This window comes from Dermacentor albipictus, chromosome 1, assembly GCF_038994185.2.
Source record: "Dermacentor albipictus isolate Rhodes 1998 colony chromosome 1, USDA_Dalb.pri_finalv2, whole genome shotgun sequence".
Taxonomy (NCBI): domain Eukaryota; kingdom Metazoa; phylum Arthropoda; class Arachnida; order Ixodida; family Ixodidae; genus Dermacentor; species Dermacentor albipictus.
The window spans coordinates 347,883,913-347,905,724 of NC_091821.1; the positions used below are offsets into that span (position 1 = coordinate 347,883,913).

The 21,812-nt window shown below is 48.2% G+C and overlaps 2 protein-coding genes across 5 annotated transcripts in view; both read right to left on the reverse strand.

Moving 5' to 3' along the window:
• The window catches only part of LOC135896232 (lachesin-like), a 348,730-nt gene that overhangs the window by 210,776 nt on the left and 116,142 nt on the right, over window positions 1-21,812 (reverse strand). The window lies entirely within an intron of this gene.
• Window positions 134-20,856, reverse strand: LOC139052646 (vacuolar protein-sorting-associated protein 36-like). The gene is made up of 3 exons (XM_070529724.1): window positions 20,736-20,856; window positions 5,255-5,360; window positions 134-227 (listed from the first exon to the last, which is right to left on the reverse strand). Exons 1-3 carry the CDS (start codon window positions 20,854-20,856, stop codon window positions 134-136), a joined length of 321 nt encoding a protein of 106 aa, XP_070385825.1.

The window sequence follows — 21,812 nt, forward strand, 5'->3', positions numbered from 1 at the left end:
TATGAGACGGACTGTACGCCGTGGCAAACCGCTGGCCGAGCAATAAACGGGGCCAGGGTGGAACGGAGCCTGGGATGACGAGGATTGTGCGCGAAGCTGCCTCAGCGTTCCTCGTGATTCCGAACCTTCGCCGTCACCGCTGTGACCCCTGCTGCTGCTGCTGCTGCTGCTGATGGCAGCGCAGGAACGACGGCGGGGCGAGAAAGTTTGCGCCCTTCCAGAGACAACTGCGATTCGCGTTATTGCAAAGTGGAGCAACAAATCTAACCGCACACGCAAGAATGCGGCGTCCCGAGAGCGACAGTGCTGGCGACGCAAGGCAGCAGAGAAAAATAACCTTGCACAGCGGTAGAAAGGGCTCTTTCGTGGTCGCCAAAAAATCGCGCGTGTTGCGCGCCGCAGATTGCTGACCTAAGATAAAAAAAAAAAGCTTCACAACACGCTGATGCTCGAGAGGAAAACTTGAAGCAAGCGTCGTATATATCGGCTCTTCCCCCCCCCCCCGCTTTTTTTTTATTATTTTCTTGTTTTAAAGCTTTCGTCAATTTTTCGGACTCGGCAGACTTTGATGTCTAATAATTCCGGCGCGCGCCAGCTGACAGCCAATTCTATACCATAGTATAAGAGCAGCTATGTAGGCAACGACCCTAAATTGTAGCTTCTTGCTTCTTTCGTCAGTCAGAGAGGCGCGACCGACGATTTTTATAGATGGATAATATGTACGTTAATGTCTTTAGTGTCGCAAAAGACAAACGTAAGTTCCCCTAATTACTAGGAGAGAAAGCTAGGTGTCATATGGTTTCTCTAAGTCCATATTGGTAATGCAACTTGCTCTTCTCACAAAGCCTGCATAAATGGGATGTCTGTCGCTTCACTCATTGTCTATTTTTACCATGCTGGTTTTCTATGGGATATGCTGATTCCTCGTGTTCCTTGCTTAATAGTAACGCGGAATTGTGTCAAGCTGCAGTCCGCATAGTAGTCTCTAAGTTAACAGAAAGGTGATGCTTGCGCTACGGTATATATTATATTATGAGTGCATCAGTAGAGCGTGTCGGTGCGTCGAAGCCTTCCTTCGATTCAGGTGCGGAATAATTTACAAAAACAAAGGAAATTACGCTTTTAGAAGTTGCTGTGTGCCAATCGGATCTCTATCTCAAGACTATTCAAACTGGTCTACGAATGCTCTGTAGTCTGCAGTTCATCCTTTGTACCAGTTAGGACATTGTAAACAGCGATGAAAACAGCGTAGTCACCAGCCAAAGTTTGGCTATTATACTAAAGGGCCCAAAATTATCTCAAACAACTGAACCACCAGAAACATCCAACGTGCGGCATGTTATGCGCCGCACATTCTGAAACATTTCGCCAAACAGGCCGTACGACTAAAGTGGCATGTCGTACATGCGTGCACGTTTTCTGTGCAGACGCTGGAGCCCCAGAAATCGATCAGGGTCATATTGCATTCATCAAGTCACGACGCTGTCGACGCACGCATACACTGAAGGAACTCATTCTATGATAGCACTTAGAACGTATACTGAAGAGTGAAGATATTGCACCGCGTCTTACCGACACACCTTAAGTACGGTGGCCAAGGTTCTGAATTCCAAAAACGACCATTGGCTGAGTTTTGGATGTACATCATTTAAGAACTCTTCACGCTAACGAGAGAGAAAGGTAGAAGTTTATTTAGAGAATGACACAGAACTCGCCAGGAAGTTGACTGCGGCGGAATACTGTAAAGGGAAGAAGGGAAGCCCAGTCGAGGAAGGTGGGAAATTAGGTTAGGTGATAAAATGAGGAAATTTGCAGGCCCAATTTGCAATCACCCAGCACACGACAGGGGTAATTGGAGATCGTTGCGAGAGGCCTTCGTCCTGCAGTGGGCATGAAAATAGGATGAAGATGACCATGATGAAAGGGAAGGGTAGAGAAAGAGGGTTATCAGGTGGTGACGATATGGAAAGAAGGCATGAACAAATTTTCCTTCAGATGAAGTTTCACAGCCGTGAGGAAAGTCCTTTGTTGTGCGGGAATGGCAAGTAACGTGCCAATTGCTCTGCAACTGCATGTGCTCTCTGTCCAAGGGCGCAGTAGTGCCTGCTTAGCAAAAGTGCGATTGCGGATTTTGTATAGAGAAACAACCATCTTGCGTTCACGCGAGGCGGCAAATGCAGAGAACACAACGCACTGTTTCTGGCACGTCACGTCAGTCAGAGTCAGACTTATGTGTAACGGATTACACGTAATTTATTACGTGCAATCAATTATATTTCATAGTAATGTGGCAATTCAATGATTACTTTGTCTAGTCAGTAACGCTCAGTGAAATTCAATTATTTTTTTTCAGTAACCAATTACGTGCAGCCAATTATTTCATTGACGAGACAATCTGCAACAAGCGGCGCTCCTTCGGGAATCTGAAGTTGGCGAAAACTACGGCGGAACGGCCACCAAGAATATGCCACGCAGCCGCATGTTTAGATAGGCAAAGCCATGGCCTCGGTATATGTTTCCTCATCTTGACGTTCTACCAAATGCTCGTCAAAGAAATGACCAGGTGTTGGTGTTGCTATGTTTAAGAAGGCCACTTAGGATGTCAATGATATTAAATCACATAAAGAATATTTTTTTTCAGTATTTCATTGGGCCCCATTGGGAGCGTCTTCCCCAATTCCCAGCATCAATGAATCGCTGCGCTTCATACAGGACCAAGATGATGGGCAACCGCAATATCGTGGGCAAAATCCCTCAAACTCACAACACCGATCTACCTACGAAAGCGCACATCGAGCGAACTGGCTAGCTTCCCTCTCTTTCCCACTTTTTTCCCTCCTTGACCAAGTTTTCAGGGTCACTGCTGATGTCTCCGCAACAAAAATAAGGACCGTTGACCGACAAGCAATTGACAGCGCAAATAAGCAGTGTATGAAGGGCTGCAGAGGACGCACTGAAAAGCCAGGCCAGCTAGTTCTGTTTACTGCATCTGTGCAATGTTAATAAAAATTCGCAGGAAAGGAAGATAGAAGTAATCGATTACTATGGACTAATTCCTCAATTATTTTTTCCCGGCAGTAATTGGTAACTGTGGTCAATTACGCTTTTGAATGAAGTAATTCTTATTGTAATCGGTTGCCCTTCTTCTGTAACGTGTACAAGTCTGATCGCAGCCCGAAGAGTTGGAACTCTGAAGAAGGTCATATTCACTTTGGAGTACTTCGCTCTTGAAGTCGAGGAGTCAAGTTGCAATGTTGAACTCCCTACATCAATCAGATAAAACCGATACCTACGGAATGGCAGAAGGCGAGTAAGCTCTGTCTGTGGCACTGTCTAGGTAGGCTGATGCTCGTGTTCCGTATGCTTCGTAAAAAGCATGATTACGACGCACGCGTCTCCATTTACATTCATGCGCTATCTGCACTTGCGTGACTTTACAGCGCTGAAACGCCGGCTTTGAATAATACAAGAGGTTTCGATATAGCACCAGTGCAGCTATGGAATGATTCCCATAAATGACAGAAGTTGCGGGGTGACGATATCGTCGATGTTACAACTTGTCGATAAAGAATAACAGAGGCAACTGTTGTGAAATAGCTGCATAGCTGGTGTTTGTGTTAGGCCACTTGCGAAGAATGGAGCCGATGGATATTTGTAAATATAGTAGCTCCGATGTCAACGCATACTTCAGTGAAATGACTCCAGGCGTAGAATTTCGGTAGTTTTGTTGGCGTGAAATAGTTGTTCAAACAGTCGCGAATGTCGTAGTCTCGCTGCATCTCGTATGTGTGGAAGGCTTTGGGAGGGAGCTGTGTTGACACAGCTGCCTTGTAGACTTCATTTCGTAATGTGTGTCGAGGTGTTCCCGAGTGTATGCGAATGCTGCAACAAGCCTGTGTAGAATGAAGTGCTGTTCGAATTCTGTGTAGAATGAATGGGCTGTTTAAATTCGAAGTGCAAGCGCGTGTAGTAGCGGCATGCGTGCATTCCATAAATAATTTCATAAAGTACGTCCCATGTAAATTGTGAGCAGCAGTCGTCACTCCAACAAGAACTTTAAAGAGTTTCCACCCTCTGATGAGCAAGGCATGCAGAGCGACATGAAAGACGTGAAGAACAATTACTGTCTGCGCTAATTTCAAGACAGTGTAGCTGTGCAGCTAATTTAACAAGAGGTATTGTTATTAGCTTTAACTCTGACGTTGATTATCGCATCAGCCTTTGCTATTGGAGGCGAGCTTAGTGTACGCACTGGTTCTTTATTTCACATCTGTGAGGAAAAGATTCTGTACCTCTTATTTACTGCTGTACGCTCGAGGATTCCCGGCCTGCTTCTTGATCGAATCCACCCAGCGGGCTAATTCACGGCGGCGACAGTAGTATTTCTTACGCATAGCCGTTGCCTGACATGCGCGTAAAATAAATATTAAGGTAGAAACTGCAGCACTGTCTTCAAGAAATTTCCCTGCGTTCATTGCTATATTATAGACTAAGCTTCGGCATGGAATGACGCAAAGCTGACTCAACTGTTTCCACCGAACGTGCATGTTACACCACAACTTGAAATTCATTCATTCATTCATTTCGTGAGTCAGTGAGCGAGTAACTAGCGTAAAAAAAACGAAAGCATTCATCGTCAACAGCACTTAAGTCGTTTTGCCAGTATCCACTCGTTTCATATCAATCTTTGCTCAGCCGAGAGTGAATACACCTACTGGTGAAGTGCGCATTTTACCACCCATCATGGTAGCTAAGTGGCTATGGTGTAGGGCCGCTAAGCAGGAGGTCGCGGGACCGAATCCCGGCCACGGCGCCCGCATTTCGATGGGGGCGAAATGCGAAAACAACCGTGTACTCAGATTTAGGAGCACATTAAAGAACACCAGGTGGTCCAAATTTCTGGAGTCCGCCGTTGTGGCCTGCCTTATAATCAGATCGTAGTTTTGGCCTGTAAAACTCCATAGTTTTTGCACGCCCATTTTACCAGCTGATTAATTTTGAGCTCTGGTACAAACTGCAGCACTGCTAACAGAAGTCAAAGCCATGTGAAGTCATGTGAATGCGCTTCATTTAGCAGTCTCAATGGCCCTTCGCCACGGCATGCATGCATGCATGCCAGCGCACCGCCGTCGCAATTGGCACTCCAAGAATTTGGCAACGACTAGCAACCTTTTTATTCGGTCACGTAGCGAAGTATGCCTTCGGGACAGTGTTAGAAAGATGCTGACGAAATATGGCTGGGCACCAAACTAACCTGTTCGGCTCTTTATTGTCCGCGCACGCGCTCTCGAGTTCTTCGACGCACTCTTTCTGTGCTTCGTTCTTTGACTTGAGGGAGTACTTCTCGTTGTCGTGTTGCTCTGCGTGCTGGAACATTCATTTAAGTTTCATTTCTGTACGATTTTTCTTAAGCAAAAGAGGCACGGATGCGCTTAGTCCATTGTGCGCCAACTCATTCCAGTGAGATCTAGCTACGAATTTCAACAGCACGAGAAGACGAAGACAAAGAACACTTGCGGAGTAAAGATACATGGTGGCGCTGAAGAAAACGACGGACGATATTCTACAGCGCGCGCCTTTCTGAATCAATAGCAAGGAAAGGGCAGTCAGGCTTGTGGGTTCTCGCCGTGAAAAATATTTCCGAAACACATGTGTCCTTTCGATCGAATGAAATGCACCTGCAGTTCTTTTGAATGGCTTTAAGCACCTTGTCGTGGAACATTCCTTTCGGCAACATCTCAAATCCACTGTATATATCTGCTTGTGGAATTTTTGAGATTGTTTGCTTCGAGGTAACTGGAGACGTCCTTGAAAGAAGGTTTTCTGGAGGCTTCTTGTTTACTTTGCGCTTGCTTGACGGAACATATTGCTACGGGATATGTTCAACCAGCCGGGATATGTTCAACCTACGGGATTTTCAACCAGCCGGCCTCTTATCTTCTGCAGAATAATCCGTCATGGTTCGCACCAAGGCCAGAAGGTGACGTCATTCTTTGCGAGGTTCGTAGCTAAACATTGGGCCTTCGCTCAGCGTTCGCTGCATTTCTCCAGGAAGGTTCCCGAGCACAGTGGCACTGGAGCACAGCCGCTTGCTCTAACATTATTCTGAGTAGGGAGTGATAGCTCGAAGTGTTGCCATAAAGACTCAGTTGCCTGCGCGGCCATCTTCTTGCAGGCATGAAGTTGTCGGCCTTATTTCAACGGTTTATTGCTTTCCAGGCTGAGAACACGAGGACAATCTTGAATCGGTCAAAATTATCTCTACCATCTGATTTCACGAGAAGAAAAGGGGTTAACCGAGATGCTCATATACATTAATTTATCATTTCTTTAATTCATTCAGTAAGTACAAGTAATTTCCCCTGAGTTGTCCTTGGTGTCAATGTTTGTTGGCTTCTTATGACTATCTTATTTCATTCACTTGCAGATGCTCTTCGCATGTCCACAAGAAGGCACCATACCGTCAAATGGAGTCTGCCCTTCCAATGGAACAAGTCTTCTTTTGAGGTAGGACGAAATCGAGCGGAGGTGGCATGTTAGGATGGCGATCATGTTGACACCAGTAAATGCACGGTCTTCCTTGACCTGCGAGGCTGTAAAATAACCCAGACAACTACAACATTAACTTTGGAGTACTTCTGTTTGGGCAAGTTGGTGCGACATACTGCAAGTTTAAACTGCACCAAAAGGCATTAGCCTTGGTATGGACCGTGGGCCATTGGGCTGCAGAAGATGAAAGAGGCCAGCTAGTTGCAAAAGGTGTTTATTCATTCGATCCTTCCATATGTAAGGAAACACTCCATTCAAGGACATCGCCAATTATCTCGAATCGAGCAATCTCAGCATTCCACACGCAGGTAAAAACAGTGGATTTGTTGCGTATGTTCCATGTCTAGGCAATCAAAGCTCTTCAAAAGAACTTCAGGTGCATTTCATTCGATCCAGAAAAGTGCAAGAAATTGGCCACTAGCAAATTAGCAGACCTACCTTTGGATAGCCTAAGAAAAGCAGTGGAAGGAATTGACACAGGTCATTTGAAAATTTGTTTTCGCCGCGAAAGCGCACAAGCCAGCCTGTCCTTTCTCTGCCATTGTTTCAAAAGGCGCGCGTGGCGGAATATCGTCAGTCGTCTCCTTCAGCGCCACCTTGGATCTTTATCCCATGATGACCCCTTTTATTTTGGCAGTACAGCGATGGTTCTTTGGGGGGATAAGTGTTCTTTGTGGTCGTCTTATGCCGCTGTTTGAACTTGCAGTATGTCGCACCGACTTGCGCAGACATAAGTACTCCTCGGAGTCACTGTAATTACTGTGACCATAATTCATATATTGCCCGGGTCAAAACTGCCGAGAAGCTTTGAGCGAACACGTAATATCCGTACTGAACTAAAAAAACTCTGGACTAGGTGTTAGGAAAGCCGAGGTCGAATTAAAAAAAAATCTCTTTGTTCGTAATCGTAAGTGCCTTTTGCCATTGGCCTGCCGCATTCGTTAATAATATGTCCAGCCTGAGAAGGGTCTAATTGTTTTTGTTACAAACAATTCTTGCATAAGAGGATGTGAAACACGAATTTAGGATTTTGTAATTTTCTCTCTCCTCATATGCCAGCCCCATTAAAATGCCCCTCTGTATTATATATATAGTCCAATTCTTTCTCCATTATTCTAACCATATGTATGCTTGCCTTCCAGCACTTTTTTTTTTCTGCTCACAGTCATATTTAGTGCACGTCACAGCTATTCCAAATGAAAGTGTCAGATTAACAATGTAAATATATCAGATATTAACAATGCTAAGTGTATGTAACAACTAACACGCACCGGATGTGCGTCCGATTTCGCGCAATTATTCTGTTCGTCCAAGTAAACAACTCGCCGAGTCTCCACCAACAACTACACTTTCAGAGGCGTTTTGCAGATGAAAAGAAAAGACAAAGACAAAGGGGAATGTTGACTTCTCTTGTCCCTTCCCATTCGAATACATTGTCGACATGGCAGTGAGTTGGAATCGGACACGTATGCTTTCCTTGCCTCCCTTTTCTTCCTTGAGCCAACCTATTGTGTCGATTCCGTTTTCTCCTCTGAGTCACGGCATCAGACGATCCGGATAGTTCGGCCGTGCTGTTTTAGGGAAGCGGGCAATTTAATTGCTCCTTTTTTCTCTCTCTCTCCGTGGGCATCACTCCCTCTGGAAGGCGCGCGAAGCTGGAGCCGTTGAAAGCGACTAAGAGGCGGAGCCTGCGAAACAAAACGCCCGACCTTGGCTGCTCCCGGAGAATAATTACGGCGCGGAACTGGTCCGGCAAAGCCGGTCATTAGGTCCCGCTTCTGTGCTGGCCCCCCTTTTACTCCGTCTCTTTACGCGTCTTCCTGTTTCTATATATAGTTTTCTTTCTTCCCGCTGCTGTCAAGCCGCCGTTCCTCAACCCACAAGTTGATGGATGGCTGCCCGCTGGCCGAGTGGTCCCAGACGTAGCGCAACGAGGGGAAGAAGAGACAAAAGCGATGACTCCCAGAAATAAGGAACAGTCGGAGACGGCAAGAATAAAGAAGAAGACGAAGAGTGTGGAGAGACGGTGTCCTTTTCGGGCAGTTGGCCCAAGACGGCGGAGTTTGAGCGGCGGCGGTGGCTGCGGCTGCCAGAAGGGAGACGAAAAAAAGAGGCGTACCCTCCTCTCGAGGCCAGATCCTCTCGTAGCCATCCCGAAACGGGAGCGCGCAGGGGGCGAGCGACGTCTCCTGGGCGCGCGGCTCGGCGCGCCGCTCCGCAGTCACTGCAATCTCTTGTCTGGCGCAATTTGTCCCGGGCGCACCCGAGATTCATCCTAACGGTCTGGCAACCCTGCAATCACGCTCTCTGACGGACCCATCTCGGCCCCGAGAACAACCCGTTATTTGGCCAGTGAAACTGCGGCACCCGTCGGGCTGTCCTTCCGTGCGTCCGTCCGTTTGGCGGACCTCTAGTTCTCTTCTCTTTCTCTCTTTCATCCCCGTTGGGTTAGCGCAAAGAGGGGAAACCAAAAAGTCACCCACCGTTCTCCCTCCTCATGCGGGACCCTACAAGCCCAACGCCGACTGTGTGACCGCTAACCAAAGCACAGTTTCTCTCTCGCCTGTGTCATGGAAAAAAAGAAAATAGAGTTCCACAGAAGCCGCTGGCGTTACGACGACGCCCTTGGCTTGCTGGACCATGTATACGTCAGGAAAAAAAGGTGAAAATCGAAGCCAACCTGGAGGAACACCATGCCGGCATTTCTCTTTTCTTCTCTTTCTTAGACCTCTTCATTTTTTCTTTTCTTTTAATGACTCGTGTTTCGCTCCGATTGAGGGTTGTTTTTATTTCTTCTGCGCGTTTGGCGCCTCCACGTGTGCGCGTTGCCTTTCACGGACACCTCGTCGTCTGTGTGTGTACGTGGTTCGTTTGGTCGAAGCTTCTTTCGGAGGGCTTCCTCCCCCATGTTCAGCTCCCCCTCGCGGTGACCATTCGGTCGGTCCGTGGGTGGGTCCGTCAGTTGTTTCCTCAAGTTTAGCCCATCGTGCGAGGCGAAAAGCCGAGCCCAGCTACCCACTACCCCGAAGGAGCGGGGAGGTTGTTATCGTCATCTCAAGCCGTCAATACTCACTATCCGTGCTTCCTTCCCGGCAGAATTTGTTCCCCTTCTGTGCTTCTCGTTGTCATTCTTGTGCGAAGTATAGTTTCATTTATTTCACATACTGGCTTCCGTTTCCCTCTGCTCTCGGCGATCGTTTGCGTTTATAACAACGTGTCTGAAGTGCCTCTAGTACGCACCGTTTGCCTTTCTTTTGCTGCCTGCTCTTTATTTTCGCTTTAAAGCCACGTAATCGATGAGCGCAGAATACAGCTAGACTGCGAACTAAAAAGGTGCTCGCGAAAGCTAGCACCAGCGCTTACTTTCTGGGTATGCCCGTAAAAGTCTTATTTTATACCTTCTTCGCAACGAAGTAGATAAGAAGCATAAAGTATAAGGAACAAAAACTTTGAGGCGAGCGTAAAATTCCGTTCAGGTTATGTTCTTCGCTTGTCGTTCTTTCTTTTGTTCACGCTCTGGCCATGTCGTTTCGACCGAAGATTACAGAGTGTTCAGAAGCGCCGGCTTTCATGATCGAAGATGGCGCTGCTTACGTCCGTACAGTACTCTGGAGCGTCACTTCTCTCTATTACTGAGGTGCTTCGATTTCAAGGCAGCTTCATTCCCTTTTTTTACTTTTTTTAATAATTGCAAAAGCCCCTGAAAGAGTTAACATTGAAGAATTTTCTAAATCACATTTACTGCAGTACTCACTCGGACTATTCTGCTCCTTCCAACTTGGTTCGAGCGTCCACGGTGAGATGAAAAATATCTTCGAAACCATCGCTTCTCCACCAGAAAAAAGTTTCGAAAGGCGTTATTTAAACAAATATTTAAAAAAAAGAAATAAACAACACACTTGACCTAAATGTTCTAGTTTATAGGGAATTTTAATAACATGCTAACTTATTTTATCTGCAAGAAGCACAATTGGTGCTTAAGAAGGGTTAACATAATTACGTTAGTTCTTGTTATCTTTCTTTTCCTTTTTTCTCTTTAGAAATACTGCCTTTTCTGTATAGGAAGCACGGCTAGGGAAGTTGTTAAGCTGTAGCAGTTCTCACTGATATTTGGCGCATTTGGCGCATTTTACTGTTTGTAACGTATTCCAAGCATGTTCAGTTTGCTTACTATACTCCTAATTTCGCTGTGCGCTACGGTTTAAGAACACATATGTGAGATACGAGCAGACAGACTTTTTATTTACGTTTAATTAAAAGCCCGCGGTACCTTTCTCTCATTTAAAAGAATGCAAGTACGTTTTTTCTTCTTTTTTTGCAGTTCTGCCTGTTTACTTGACTAAGCAATTAATTAATTAATTAATTAATTCGTCCTGCGTTTGCGTGTTTGTCTTAGTGCCTTCGTATCAATACACACAATATATTGCGACGTTCTGTGTTTTATGATAAGCGCACAAACACCCAAGTGCCTTAAAACGCGCGTTTGTGTGACATAACTTTCACTGTGCGTGCGTTTTTTCTCAATATGTCGCCCAGCCATCTCCGAGCTCTTAGCTTAGTTCTGCTGATAGAGTGACTCCCTTACCCTTACTTTGGTGTGAGTTCTATGTCCGCCGAAGTGTCCCCCTTTTTTCCTTTTCATTTTTTAGCAACCGCGCAAACTGCAAACGTTGCCGCGGTTGCTATCAATACAAATATTTTTTTCTTTCTTTTTTGCAGCTATTTGGCACTACGTGTATTTATGCCACAATTTCGAACCTACTCCGTTTTTCAGAAGGGAGGTAGAACATAAGTGCACACTGTTGGGACGTAAATAACTAACAACACGTTGCTTAGAGTTCTGCGAAGTGGGAAGGGAGTTAAGACAGTGTGCAAGAAGTTAATCGAAAGTGAGAAAAGGTAGCAGGCCTTGTCTTCCCCCTGTGTTAAGAAAAGCCACAAACACTATGCACAAATAATTCAGTCACAGCCTCACAAGGCTATCAGACAACATTCGAAGCAGTGCGCGACGACCAACTAAGCTTTCACGTACTTTATCACGTGAAAAAGGTGGGAGTTTACGTCGGCGCTGATGAATACAGAGTGATCTTTCCCAACATCATAATGGCAGTGCTACTATACGCTTCTTCTCTTGCATTACAGGTCTCGGTGGCGCACTACGACACTTCGACGACTTTTCCCATTACCACATTTACCGTTCACCCCGCAATTGATCACAGACGCCGCCTACACTATTTTAGCTGCGACTAATCGAAAGTGGAAGCAGTCACACGCGTCACACGAGTATCTAAAGTCACTCTGCTACAAAACACAGCTCACACTGACCTACGAAAAACTACAGCACTATCGGCTCACGTCGCTTTTCATTGGTTCTTGCCGTTTACGGCGCTGGAGTTCACCATTTCCCCACAGACTAGCCTGCTTGCTGAGTTCACAAATTAAAGCCCTTTCTCCCACGCTGAGAGAAATTCAATACCACCTTTGAGCGTCAACTCGTCGGATAAAGTGCAACACAGCTAATAATACCTGGAAAATAAAAGCTATACCGTGCTTCGGGTTTCGCTATTTCTGGCACCTATATTTTGATCACGGTTACAATAGTGCTTCCGCCGTGCAAACACGAAAATACAAGGTCAAAATACCGCGTGTAATAAGCCGGCTGCTGGCACCCAGCAGTTGCAGTCAACAGAATCAAAAAAGGACGGCTACAGGAACAGAGCGTACGTGCGTGCGTGTGTGTCTTTTTGGAGGCTATAAAGAATAGATATACTCTGCTCCTAAGCACAGGTTACCACAAACGCCGCGGACCTCGTAGCCTAGTTTTTGCCGACGTAAATATTTGCTAGAAAGAACGCTGCGAACGTAACGAGGGCCAAGAGGGAGTCTTTCTGGGAGGATCGGGAAATCGTACAACATTCTGCCCGCTACTGATAACTGCTACACGAACAAAGAGAAAGAACAGCAGCTTCCCGCAAATACATGCTCACCACGCACAGCTCGCGACATCCCGGTTTGCTTAAACGGGCTGTGCCTCGCCGGGCGATACCGAGCAAAGGAACGATACTGCTCGCAGGCACCACGACGCCGGGTATCGCTTTGATGAGACAGCGAGGCATGGATTCGAAACAGAGGCAGGGGGGGGGGGGGCAGCCAGGCACTGCCCCGCGCTCTCAGGCACAAACGCCGAGCGAACGCACAGACACGCACAAACCCACATCGGAGAGTCCAGGTCGTATGCGGGCCGCTGTGAGGCCAGCCAGCCGGCAAGGTTAGCGCGAGGGGGTCCATGTTGACCCCCGCGTGATTGAGGGCAAACAAAGGCCAGAGGCGCAGCGCACCCAATCAGACTTTTCCGGCACAAGCAAACCTCGCCGCTCGGTGCCCCCCACCCAATAGGCCCGCCACCCACGCGCCGGTACCTACGTCGCTTACGGCGCCGGCTATGGGCCGCTTGGCGCCACACGCTCCGCCGACGACGCACGCCGGTCGGGGGCAAGCGCACTGGCGAGCGGCCCAATGCTCGTCGAAGCTGCGCGCGCGAAGTCAACGTGAGGGCGCGGCGCCGAAGCCGTGTATGGTTACACTGGCGAGGTAAACGCTGCGAAGACGCTTCGAGGAAGGTGCCACGATACACGCCCTGCTTGAGTAGTCACGAAAGCAAACAGGCGCGCGTATCCGCAGTGTGTATACGAGAGCACAGAACGCCAGGTCGTGTGACGCAGAAAGCCGGAGAGGAAATGCGGATATTCAGTTTACGGCTCGGTATACAGCCCGTTCCCTTGTGTCAAGCCGCCCGAGTGCTGAGTTGTGCGCTGGAGTTTGGCCGACTTGTGCCGATAACGATGGACGTAAGGAAGCGCACTGCTAAGGATGGGTTCAAAGGCCGGCGCAGAAAGCAAGCCAATACTGATGAATAAGTACGAAGGCGCGAAATTGACTTTCTGGTTTTGCAGACATTTAGTCCCATTAGTCATAGCTTTCGAAGAGGACACCGGCTTCCAGAGACGCAACATGCAGGGACGACTTTCCCCATTGCTTCGGTACTGGAAGAGGTTGTGCCGAAAAAGATGGTGTGGTTAGGGGGTAGAGTTACCCTTACAGAAACGTACCTTTGCTCACCGATGAATTACTCCTAGAATAGCTACGTTACATGAACCACATAAAGTAGGGTCGAGTCGGCTTCTCGGGCCAAAATCCGGTCGTCGATTTCAGGTAAGCGCTGGTGGGCCAGGCCTAGCGAGCTTCGAGGCTAGTTTGGTCAACACGTCTGCAAAGGGTGGGTTGACTCGCCTAACCACCTTGGCAAGATCCATGTAAACGAAGTCGAGTCGGTCTGGATCAGCTCAACATCTGAAAAGACTAGCTCGTTTTTTTTTCTGTTTTTTTTTCTGTGCGTGTAAACGAACTTATTGTGCCCTCCTTTATTCGACAGGGAAAATTTCTACTGTCAACGAAGATGCGATGGCCCGGATGATATCCTTGAAATTGTACTGTGGCTTCGGCTAGTTGGTGCGTAATTGGTGCATTATTGGTACACACGTGGTTATCGGTGGTCGTTTGTACCGATATTCGCATTTCTCATTTAGTGGTTGAGTCCTAAGACAGACGCCGTCATCCAAAACATGCAGCCCTGGCCTACTGCCGAAATTTGATATTTTCACGCTAACAAGATTCTGTGCCTTTAGAAGCTAATATGTACGCGTGCAGCGTAAGTTAGGTTTGTATAACACTGATGTGAGAGCGTAGACTGACGTAAAAGCAACGTTTACGAAACTTGCGTCGGAGCGTCAACGTCAATAGAAGGAGGAGGAGGAAGAGGAGGAGGAGGTAGAAGAAGAAGAGGATAAGGAGGAGGAATTAAAGAGAGAAGGCAGGGATGTTAACCAGAAATGTGTCTGGTTGGCTGCGCTACTCTGGCGGACGGGAAAGATGGAATAGAAAGATAAGATAGAGAAGACGAGGCAAGGGGGAGGAAAGCCGCGGTCAACTCGCGCACGCACGCAGAGGGCTTAATTAGTCAAGGGCGCTCACATAGCCCAGTTGCCCTCCAGAAAGATAGCTGTGTGGGCCGACGACCGATGGAGACGATCTTCAAGTAGCACCTGCACAGACAACGGCCGATCTTCCAGTCGTCGCAATTCGATAGATAATGTTTGTCTTTGCGACTGAAGTCGATGACAATGGCACAATAAATCTTCGATGTCCTCTTCCACGCCGTAGACGTCGCATGTGGCAATGTGGGCGATTCCAATCAAAGTAGTCTACGCCTTCATGAAAGCCACTTCCAACCACAGCCGGTATAGAAGCGATGCCTCAGGTCGGTGAAGCCCGCGTGGAGGTGGTAGTTGGAGCGAAGGGTTTAGTTCCACTCGGTTAAAGCGAGCTTGCGTGCCAGGTGACGAAGCTCTCTTGCAGCGTCAATAAAACATAACACGCTTAACGTGGTGAGACTTACAGCTTAAATTTTGGCTTCATTTATTTTGCTTCTACTGTCATTTCTATCCCATTCAACGCCATGATTACGTTTCTTGTGTGTTTACGTTATTCATGTTCCTCACTATCTTTTTTTGTCCATCTATATATTACTACGTGTTCTTTTCTTTTTTTGCTATTAAGCATTAAAAGTGCGCTAAATATACAGGATATCAGTGCACATATAGTATACCCTTAATGATCTCAATGTACGACGAGAATATTTTCTGATCAGTGGTGGCCAGTCGACTCGCAGTAATTGGTCTCGTTTTCTCACTGTACAGCACGCACTGTCTACGTCAGAACTGACTGCTCGTTCTTCATTTCTACCTCTTCGTCTTCCTGCGCAGTGCTTCGGTATAGAAGCATACGCCTCCTGTCGCAAAACACCCCTTCATCGCGAAATCGGGATCTCAAACTAGTCGAACCCTCTCTGCCGCGGAAGAAGCTAGCTCGCTCGCGGAAGGGGTCAGCGCACTACAAAAAGTTCTAACGCGAACGCAGAGACCGACCAGGCAGCAAACGGTCGTGCATATTCCCGGCTCGAGAGGCGAGCTTACTCGGCTTCCCACTCGGCCGGTCGGCTCCACTCCGTTTTATGACTGTCATCGTAAAAAGAGAGGTCGCAGAAGCGCGCGACCCGCTTGTTCTCGGTCGGGTTGTCGCCGTGAGCATGTTTCTTCCCGCACTACGTAGTTCGACGCTTTCTTTTTTAATCTATCTTTCAGTATTTTTTTTCTTACCCTCCTCCACCACGCAGTTTTATTTCTCTCTCTTGGCTGATATTTGTCCCACGACGACTGCCCGTTGATTCTCTCTCTCTCTCTCTCTCTCTCTCTCTCTCTCTCTCTCTCTGTGGGCGCGCGCGAGCTGCTTTACTGCTGAGTCCATGAGCGATCCTTGTTTAGTGTTACGAGGCCTAATCTGGCCCGGCTTATTTTGAAATCGACTGCCGGTCCTTTTCTTTTTTTTCTTTTTAAGGCCACCATAGCACCGGTATTGCTTGAAACTGTTCGTCGTATCGTACTTGTTTATTAGCTTTTATACTTCGTCGTCGATGGCTCTCGGCTAGCAATTAAGCAGAGGGAAAAGCTGCACGCTCGACGAATCTCGAACGGCGTTTCTTGCTGAGGTTGTATTTCTAGTTTGACCGAGTCCAAATAGTTAATGACCAAAGCGCTTAGTGCTTTCTTCTTTGGTGTGGTGCGCATTTTACGCCTGCGCACAAAATCAGCCAGGCGTAGACATTTGTCTTCCCGTCAGTGTCCCGCGACCTGTCTGCTGGACCCCACCAAAACCAAACGAGGACACAGGGCTCTGGAGCGGTTACTACACACCTTTAGACCCACGTAACCGACAAGACCTCATCGATGCCATCAAGACCAAGTGCTATGAAGATCCCGCTCCCACACAACCATGGAAAACACCCTACACAGGGAAACCCAACCCACTAATGGACGAACATATCACAGGAAACGAAATGAGAGCGGTCATCACAGCCACCACCAGTAACACATTGGCGGGCACAGGCCAGATAACGAACTCCATGACCAGAAACCTGAGTTACAAGTCTATCTCCGCGCTCACGGCCTTTCTCAACCAACCTGGAAGAGAGAGAGAGAGAGAATCAACTTTTACTGAGCCCTTAATAAAGGTTGGTGCGCACTGGCACCAGATGGGGTGGAACCTTCTTCTCAGGTCCCTTATGCGTCCAGCAGTTCCATGCCCCTAACCGCCAGCGCGAGCTGGGTTGGTAGGTCGGGGCTGGACAACAAGGTCTGCCATTACTCGGGGGGGGTTGGGGCTGGGCAAGGTGGGGGTAGGGTGGTGGGGGATTCTTGAGCTTAGTGCACTCTGCAAGGATGTGTGATAGAGTTCCTTCCGGTAGTCTGCAAAACGGGCATGAAGTGTCATGCTCTGCAGGGAACATCTTGCGCAAGAGCATGGGATGTGCTAGCGACCCTGCTTGCGCGCGTCGCACGATCGTTTGCTGCCTTCGGCTGAGTTGCGGATGCAGACGGGGAAGCCCACATCTGCCGCCTCTGTACATTTGGGTGATGTCTTTGTAATTTGTCACGGGGTGCGGTAGCTCTGGCTCGTCCTGGGAACAAGGTATGGCGCCGGCGATGTGGAAATACGTACGAATAATCATGATCCCCAAACCGGGCAAGAAATTGGCAGTTGAAAACCTCAGATCCATCTCGCTCTTGTCGTGCCTCGGCAAGGTGTATGAGAAAATTAAAAACACGAGGCTACACAGACACTTAGAAGATAACAAACACCTGCGGACACCATGTTCAGTTTCCGCGCATGCCTGTCCACACAAGATGTGCTACCCTAAATCAAGGAAGAAGTCCTCAGCAATGTTAACCGCTGCAGTGAACACGTCCTCCTAGCAGTCAACATCAAAGGGGCTTTCGACAACGTCAGCCACCAAGGAATCCCAGAAGAGCTGGTCAACACCAACTGTGACGAGTGAACGTACAAGTATGTTCAGAGCTTCCTGAGCCACCGCATGGCGGAGCTTAAGATGGGAGAGAATCAGACTCGAGTGTACCACCCTCCCAAAAAGGGCACACCACAAGGTGCTGTCATCTCACCCACGTCGTTCAACGTCCCCAAGATCGGCCTCACAAGCAAACTGCAGGAGGTAGCAGGTCTTCGGCACGCAATCTACGCAGATGGCATAACACTCTGGACCACAACAGGGTCCCTCGTTGAAAAAAAAAGAACGGCTGCAAACTGCAGCAAATCTCATCCAAGAATACGTCAGCCAACGGGGTCTACAATGCTCCCCCGAGAAATCTGAGCTTCTACGAGTCTGGCGAGGCCGAGGTAAACACACAGACCCCGCAGATCCAACAAGAAAACTCGAGGTACGCCTCAACGGGGGCTTCATACCAGAGAAGCCATTCCTCAGGAAGCTGGGCATGTGGCTGCAGTCAAACCAGTGGGCCACACACACCCTTAGACTTCTCAAAACCAGTGCTAAGGCGATATCATGCATGATCTCCCGCGTAACATCCAAGAACAGAGGCATGAAGGAAATGGACACTTTCCGACTGGTCAGAAGCCTGGTGGTGAGCAGAATCACATACAGCTTGCCCTACTACCATCTCACACAGTCCGAGACGAAGCAGGCCGACACACTCTTGAGGATGGCTTTCAAAACCACTCTCCGCCTGCTGATGAGTAAACCGACTGAAAAATTAATGGCGCTAGGGTTGCACAACAATCTCAGCTAACTGACAGAAGCCCTTTACGTCTCACAACAACAGAGACTTGCGCGGACTCACATGGGCCGACAGGTCCTACAAACCTTGGAGTTCCCAGCTATAACAACACGAACCCAAGAAACCTGCTCGACACGTCGTCACGTCCAGGACAGGTATCACGTTGCTCCGATAAGACGCAACATGGACCCTTACCTCCACTCCCGCAGGAGGAGATCAAGGGCCCAATACATGGAGAAAGCATTCAGGTTCAATACTACGGCCAGTTTTACGGACGCCGCCATGTATGGGACGAACAACAAGGGCGCAGTGGCAGTGGTATGCGACCACCGAGGCCACGTTACCTCAGCTGCATCAACCCGCCCCTGCACGATTACGGAAGCCGAAGAGCTCGCCATCGCGTTAGCCATCCGCGAAGGCCAACACGCGAGCGAACCACTGACGATCCTCACGAATTCCCACCAGGCCTGCCACAACTTCCTACCAAGTGTACGATCCCCTTCTTCCATGTACACTTGCCCGCGCCCGCTTCTGCACGCGTCGCCCTCCTGTTTGCTATACCGATTTCGCCCCCCCCCTTCCCCCTCACCCCTTTTTTAGTCTTTTTTTTTTGAAACCCCCTCGACAACACATTCCGAAGTCAATATGCCTTTTTCGGCGCCTCAACCATCGCCTTCTAGATGCCGCCGTAACGACACCTACGTTAAGCGCGTGGGGCAGTGCCCCTTGAAAGACCATGCCGCTGCCTTTCAATCACCCCACACATTGCACCGCAGACTCCCCGTCGCCACCTTAACTATTTCAAAATTACTCGACCTATTGCTTGACCGGCCGTTCTAATGCCTCAAAAACATGCCGCCAACGACTCCCCCGGATTACCTCCTAACCTTTCGCATTCCCAACACGCTCCCAAGCCCCCGTATTTCTTAAAGATTTCATTTTTCTCTTTCTTTTTCTTTCACCCCCCCTTTGTTGTGTCTTGGTACGGCCCTGGCACCCCCCTGCTTTTTTTTTCCCCTTTTTTCTGCTTCTATTTCTTTTCTTTCCTCCCCGCGTGCCCACTCTCACGCTCTTGTCCCTTCGTCTTGAGAATGAGGCTCACAGACGTCGGACGACAGCGCCTGTTCCCTCTCGTAATCTCTCTCTTTAAAACCAGCCGCCAGCGACAACACCCGCACGTGACGTCACTGCACTAACCCTTTAAAACTAACACGCCGAGGATGACGAGGCCGCCTTTGACGAAGATAGGTCCACCTATCGAAACGTTGGCCAGCCTGTCTGAGGTACTTCAACCCTGTTTAAAAAAGTTTATACCACAGGGAAGAATTGGAAGACCTGCTGCCCAAGTATTAGCCCAAATACTCAAGGAGGACCCTGAGGACTTCACCACCCAAACCATCATCTGGATACCGGGCCACACTGGCATCACGGGTAACCTGCAGGCCGACAGAGCAGCTCGAGGATTCGTACATCCGTACATTCGTACGTAACCGAGCACTCATCACGCCGGCTGCAGAAGACCCGGACCCTGTCGACCTCGAGTATTGAGCCATTGTGAACTTGCGTCGCTTGCGATATCCCCCACCCCATCTAAATCTAAAGACAGAGGATGCCGCTGCCTGGCGTAGGCTCCAGACAGGCATCTGCACGAACCTACACATATTACATCGCATACACCCCACAGCCTGCAGGGACGAACGCCCATGGTATGGGGTCACACCAATGCTATACCAAATTACGTGGGAGTGCACACTACGTAACATAGAACATCCCGACATGAACGCCACGAGAGAGCAATGGGAGGCACTGCTGTCCAGCCCGGCCCTCGACGACCAGCTCAAGCTGATACAGAGAGCTGAGAAGATGGCAAGAGCCAGCGGAGCCCTGGACTGGAGGCCCCGACCATTAGCGATTTTTCTGATTATTCTTTTAATCAAGTTCATCTATCTATCTATATATCCGGTAATAAGAGGTAAGGCTTTAAATACATGAAGAAAGAATGGGGAAAGGTTTCGGTAGGATTATGAAATGTATACAAGTTAATTAATAATGAAGTACAAGGAGTATTTCGATATCTGACTCTCTGCAACACCAAGTTTCAGCCTCTTGCTTACCGCCGTCAAATTAGAGATGTCCACATACAGAACAGATTCAACTAGTAGTTCCGACCGTCCCTAATTTAGCGGGACAGTGCCGATATTTGAGCAAACGCCTTTGACTGCTGGTGGCTGGCTCACGTCCGAGGCGGCGGGAGCCGTGGCCCTTTCGCTCCTACGATGGCCGGCACAATTAATTGTTTATTATTGGTAGCTTTTCCATCTTTTTTCTTTCTTCTTCCCACAAAGTTTCTGATATTTATTGCAAAACAAGAATTATTGTGCCCGTGTCGTAATCCCATATATTTCTTCATGTAACTGCATGTATCCATAACCGTCCTGTAGCTAGGGATCCAGATGTCGCATAACAGTCTTGCATGTTCACCTAAATAAAGTTGTTGTTGTTGTTGTTGTTGTTGTTGTTGTTGTTGTTGTTGTTGTTGTTGTTGTTGTTGTTGTTGTTGTTGTTGTTGTTGTTGTTGTTGTTGTTGTTGTTTGAAAAGCATTCCGAAGCCTCCCACTATGGCGTGTCTCGTAATCATATTGTGGTTTTGACACGTAAAAACCGCAGAATTTATTTAATTTAGCATTATCATGAACACAGAGGCAGTTTCGCTTTTGTGGCGGTTCTAGTTCGGTTGTAGGCCCTGATCATTCACGCTACCTCGAACCGTGTTGGTAACCGTGCTGGTAGGATAATTATAGTGCACTTTCATTGTTGTATGTAACTCGCGACACGGTAGGACTGAAGAAAATCGTTCAACGTTTGCACTTACAGGCTGGGTGCTCCTGGCACTGACAGAGTCGGTGGTCGCAAGCCACCTCCCACCTCCTCACCCCCCCCCCCCCCGCCCCGCCTTCCCCCGTCCCCCGTCCTGACTTCGTCCACTCGAGAGTTGGCAACCATAGATTTAACCCACTAAAAGTACATAAACAATGCTTATATCGCGCAGGTATACTTAGAACCTAATTATGGAGTGACAAATTGATCGTGATTGTTGTAAAGCTATGATGATAGAAATTATAAAAACGATGTTGCCATTTTTGTCTGTTCATACTTTAAGCTCTCTAATAATGTGTAGCTTTGAAGCCAGCTACAGTGTGTCTGCAAGAAACTAACTTTCGTGCAAGCTTTTTGTTAAGTATTTGTTTTATATCTACGTTTGCGCATGAAAAATATGGACAACTATACTTCGCAGGAAAATAAATCGCACTCTGCAGTCTGTTCAAACTACCGCCAACCGTACTAATAACAGACCGTCGGTGCCTAGCGCACGCCCCTTTTCCGTACTTCCTAAACCACGCAATTTATGCATCGCCTTCGTCTTTAATACACAAACAAACAGCTGTGACGCTTCCATTAAGACTAAGAGGCTCCATCTCCCTGAGAAGAGTGTCCCCTGTCTCGGCACGTGGTCGTCGCGGCAAGCTGCTGGCATGAGCCGAGCAAGTTTGTCGAGAG

Excerpts from the sequence above, each read along its gene's own strand:
- LOC139052646 (XM_070529724.1), bottom strand. The coding sequence starts at position 20,856 with ATGCTTTTCAAACAACAACAACAACAACAACAACAACAACAACAACAA. Across the intron at positions 5,361-20,735 it reads ACAACAACAACTTTATTTAG|AGCAACACGACAACGAGAAG; the intron begins GTGAACATGCAA and ends TCCAGCACGCAG. Across the intron at positions 228-5,254 it reads GACAATAAAGAGCCGAACAG|TTGTCTCTGGAAGGGCGCAA; the intron begins GTTAGTTTGGTG and ends CGCGAATCGCAG.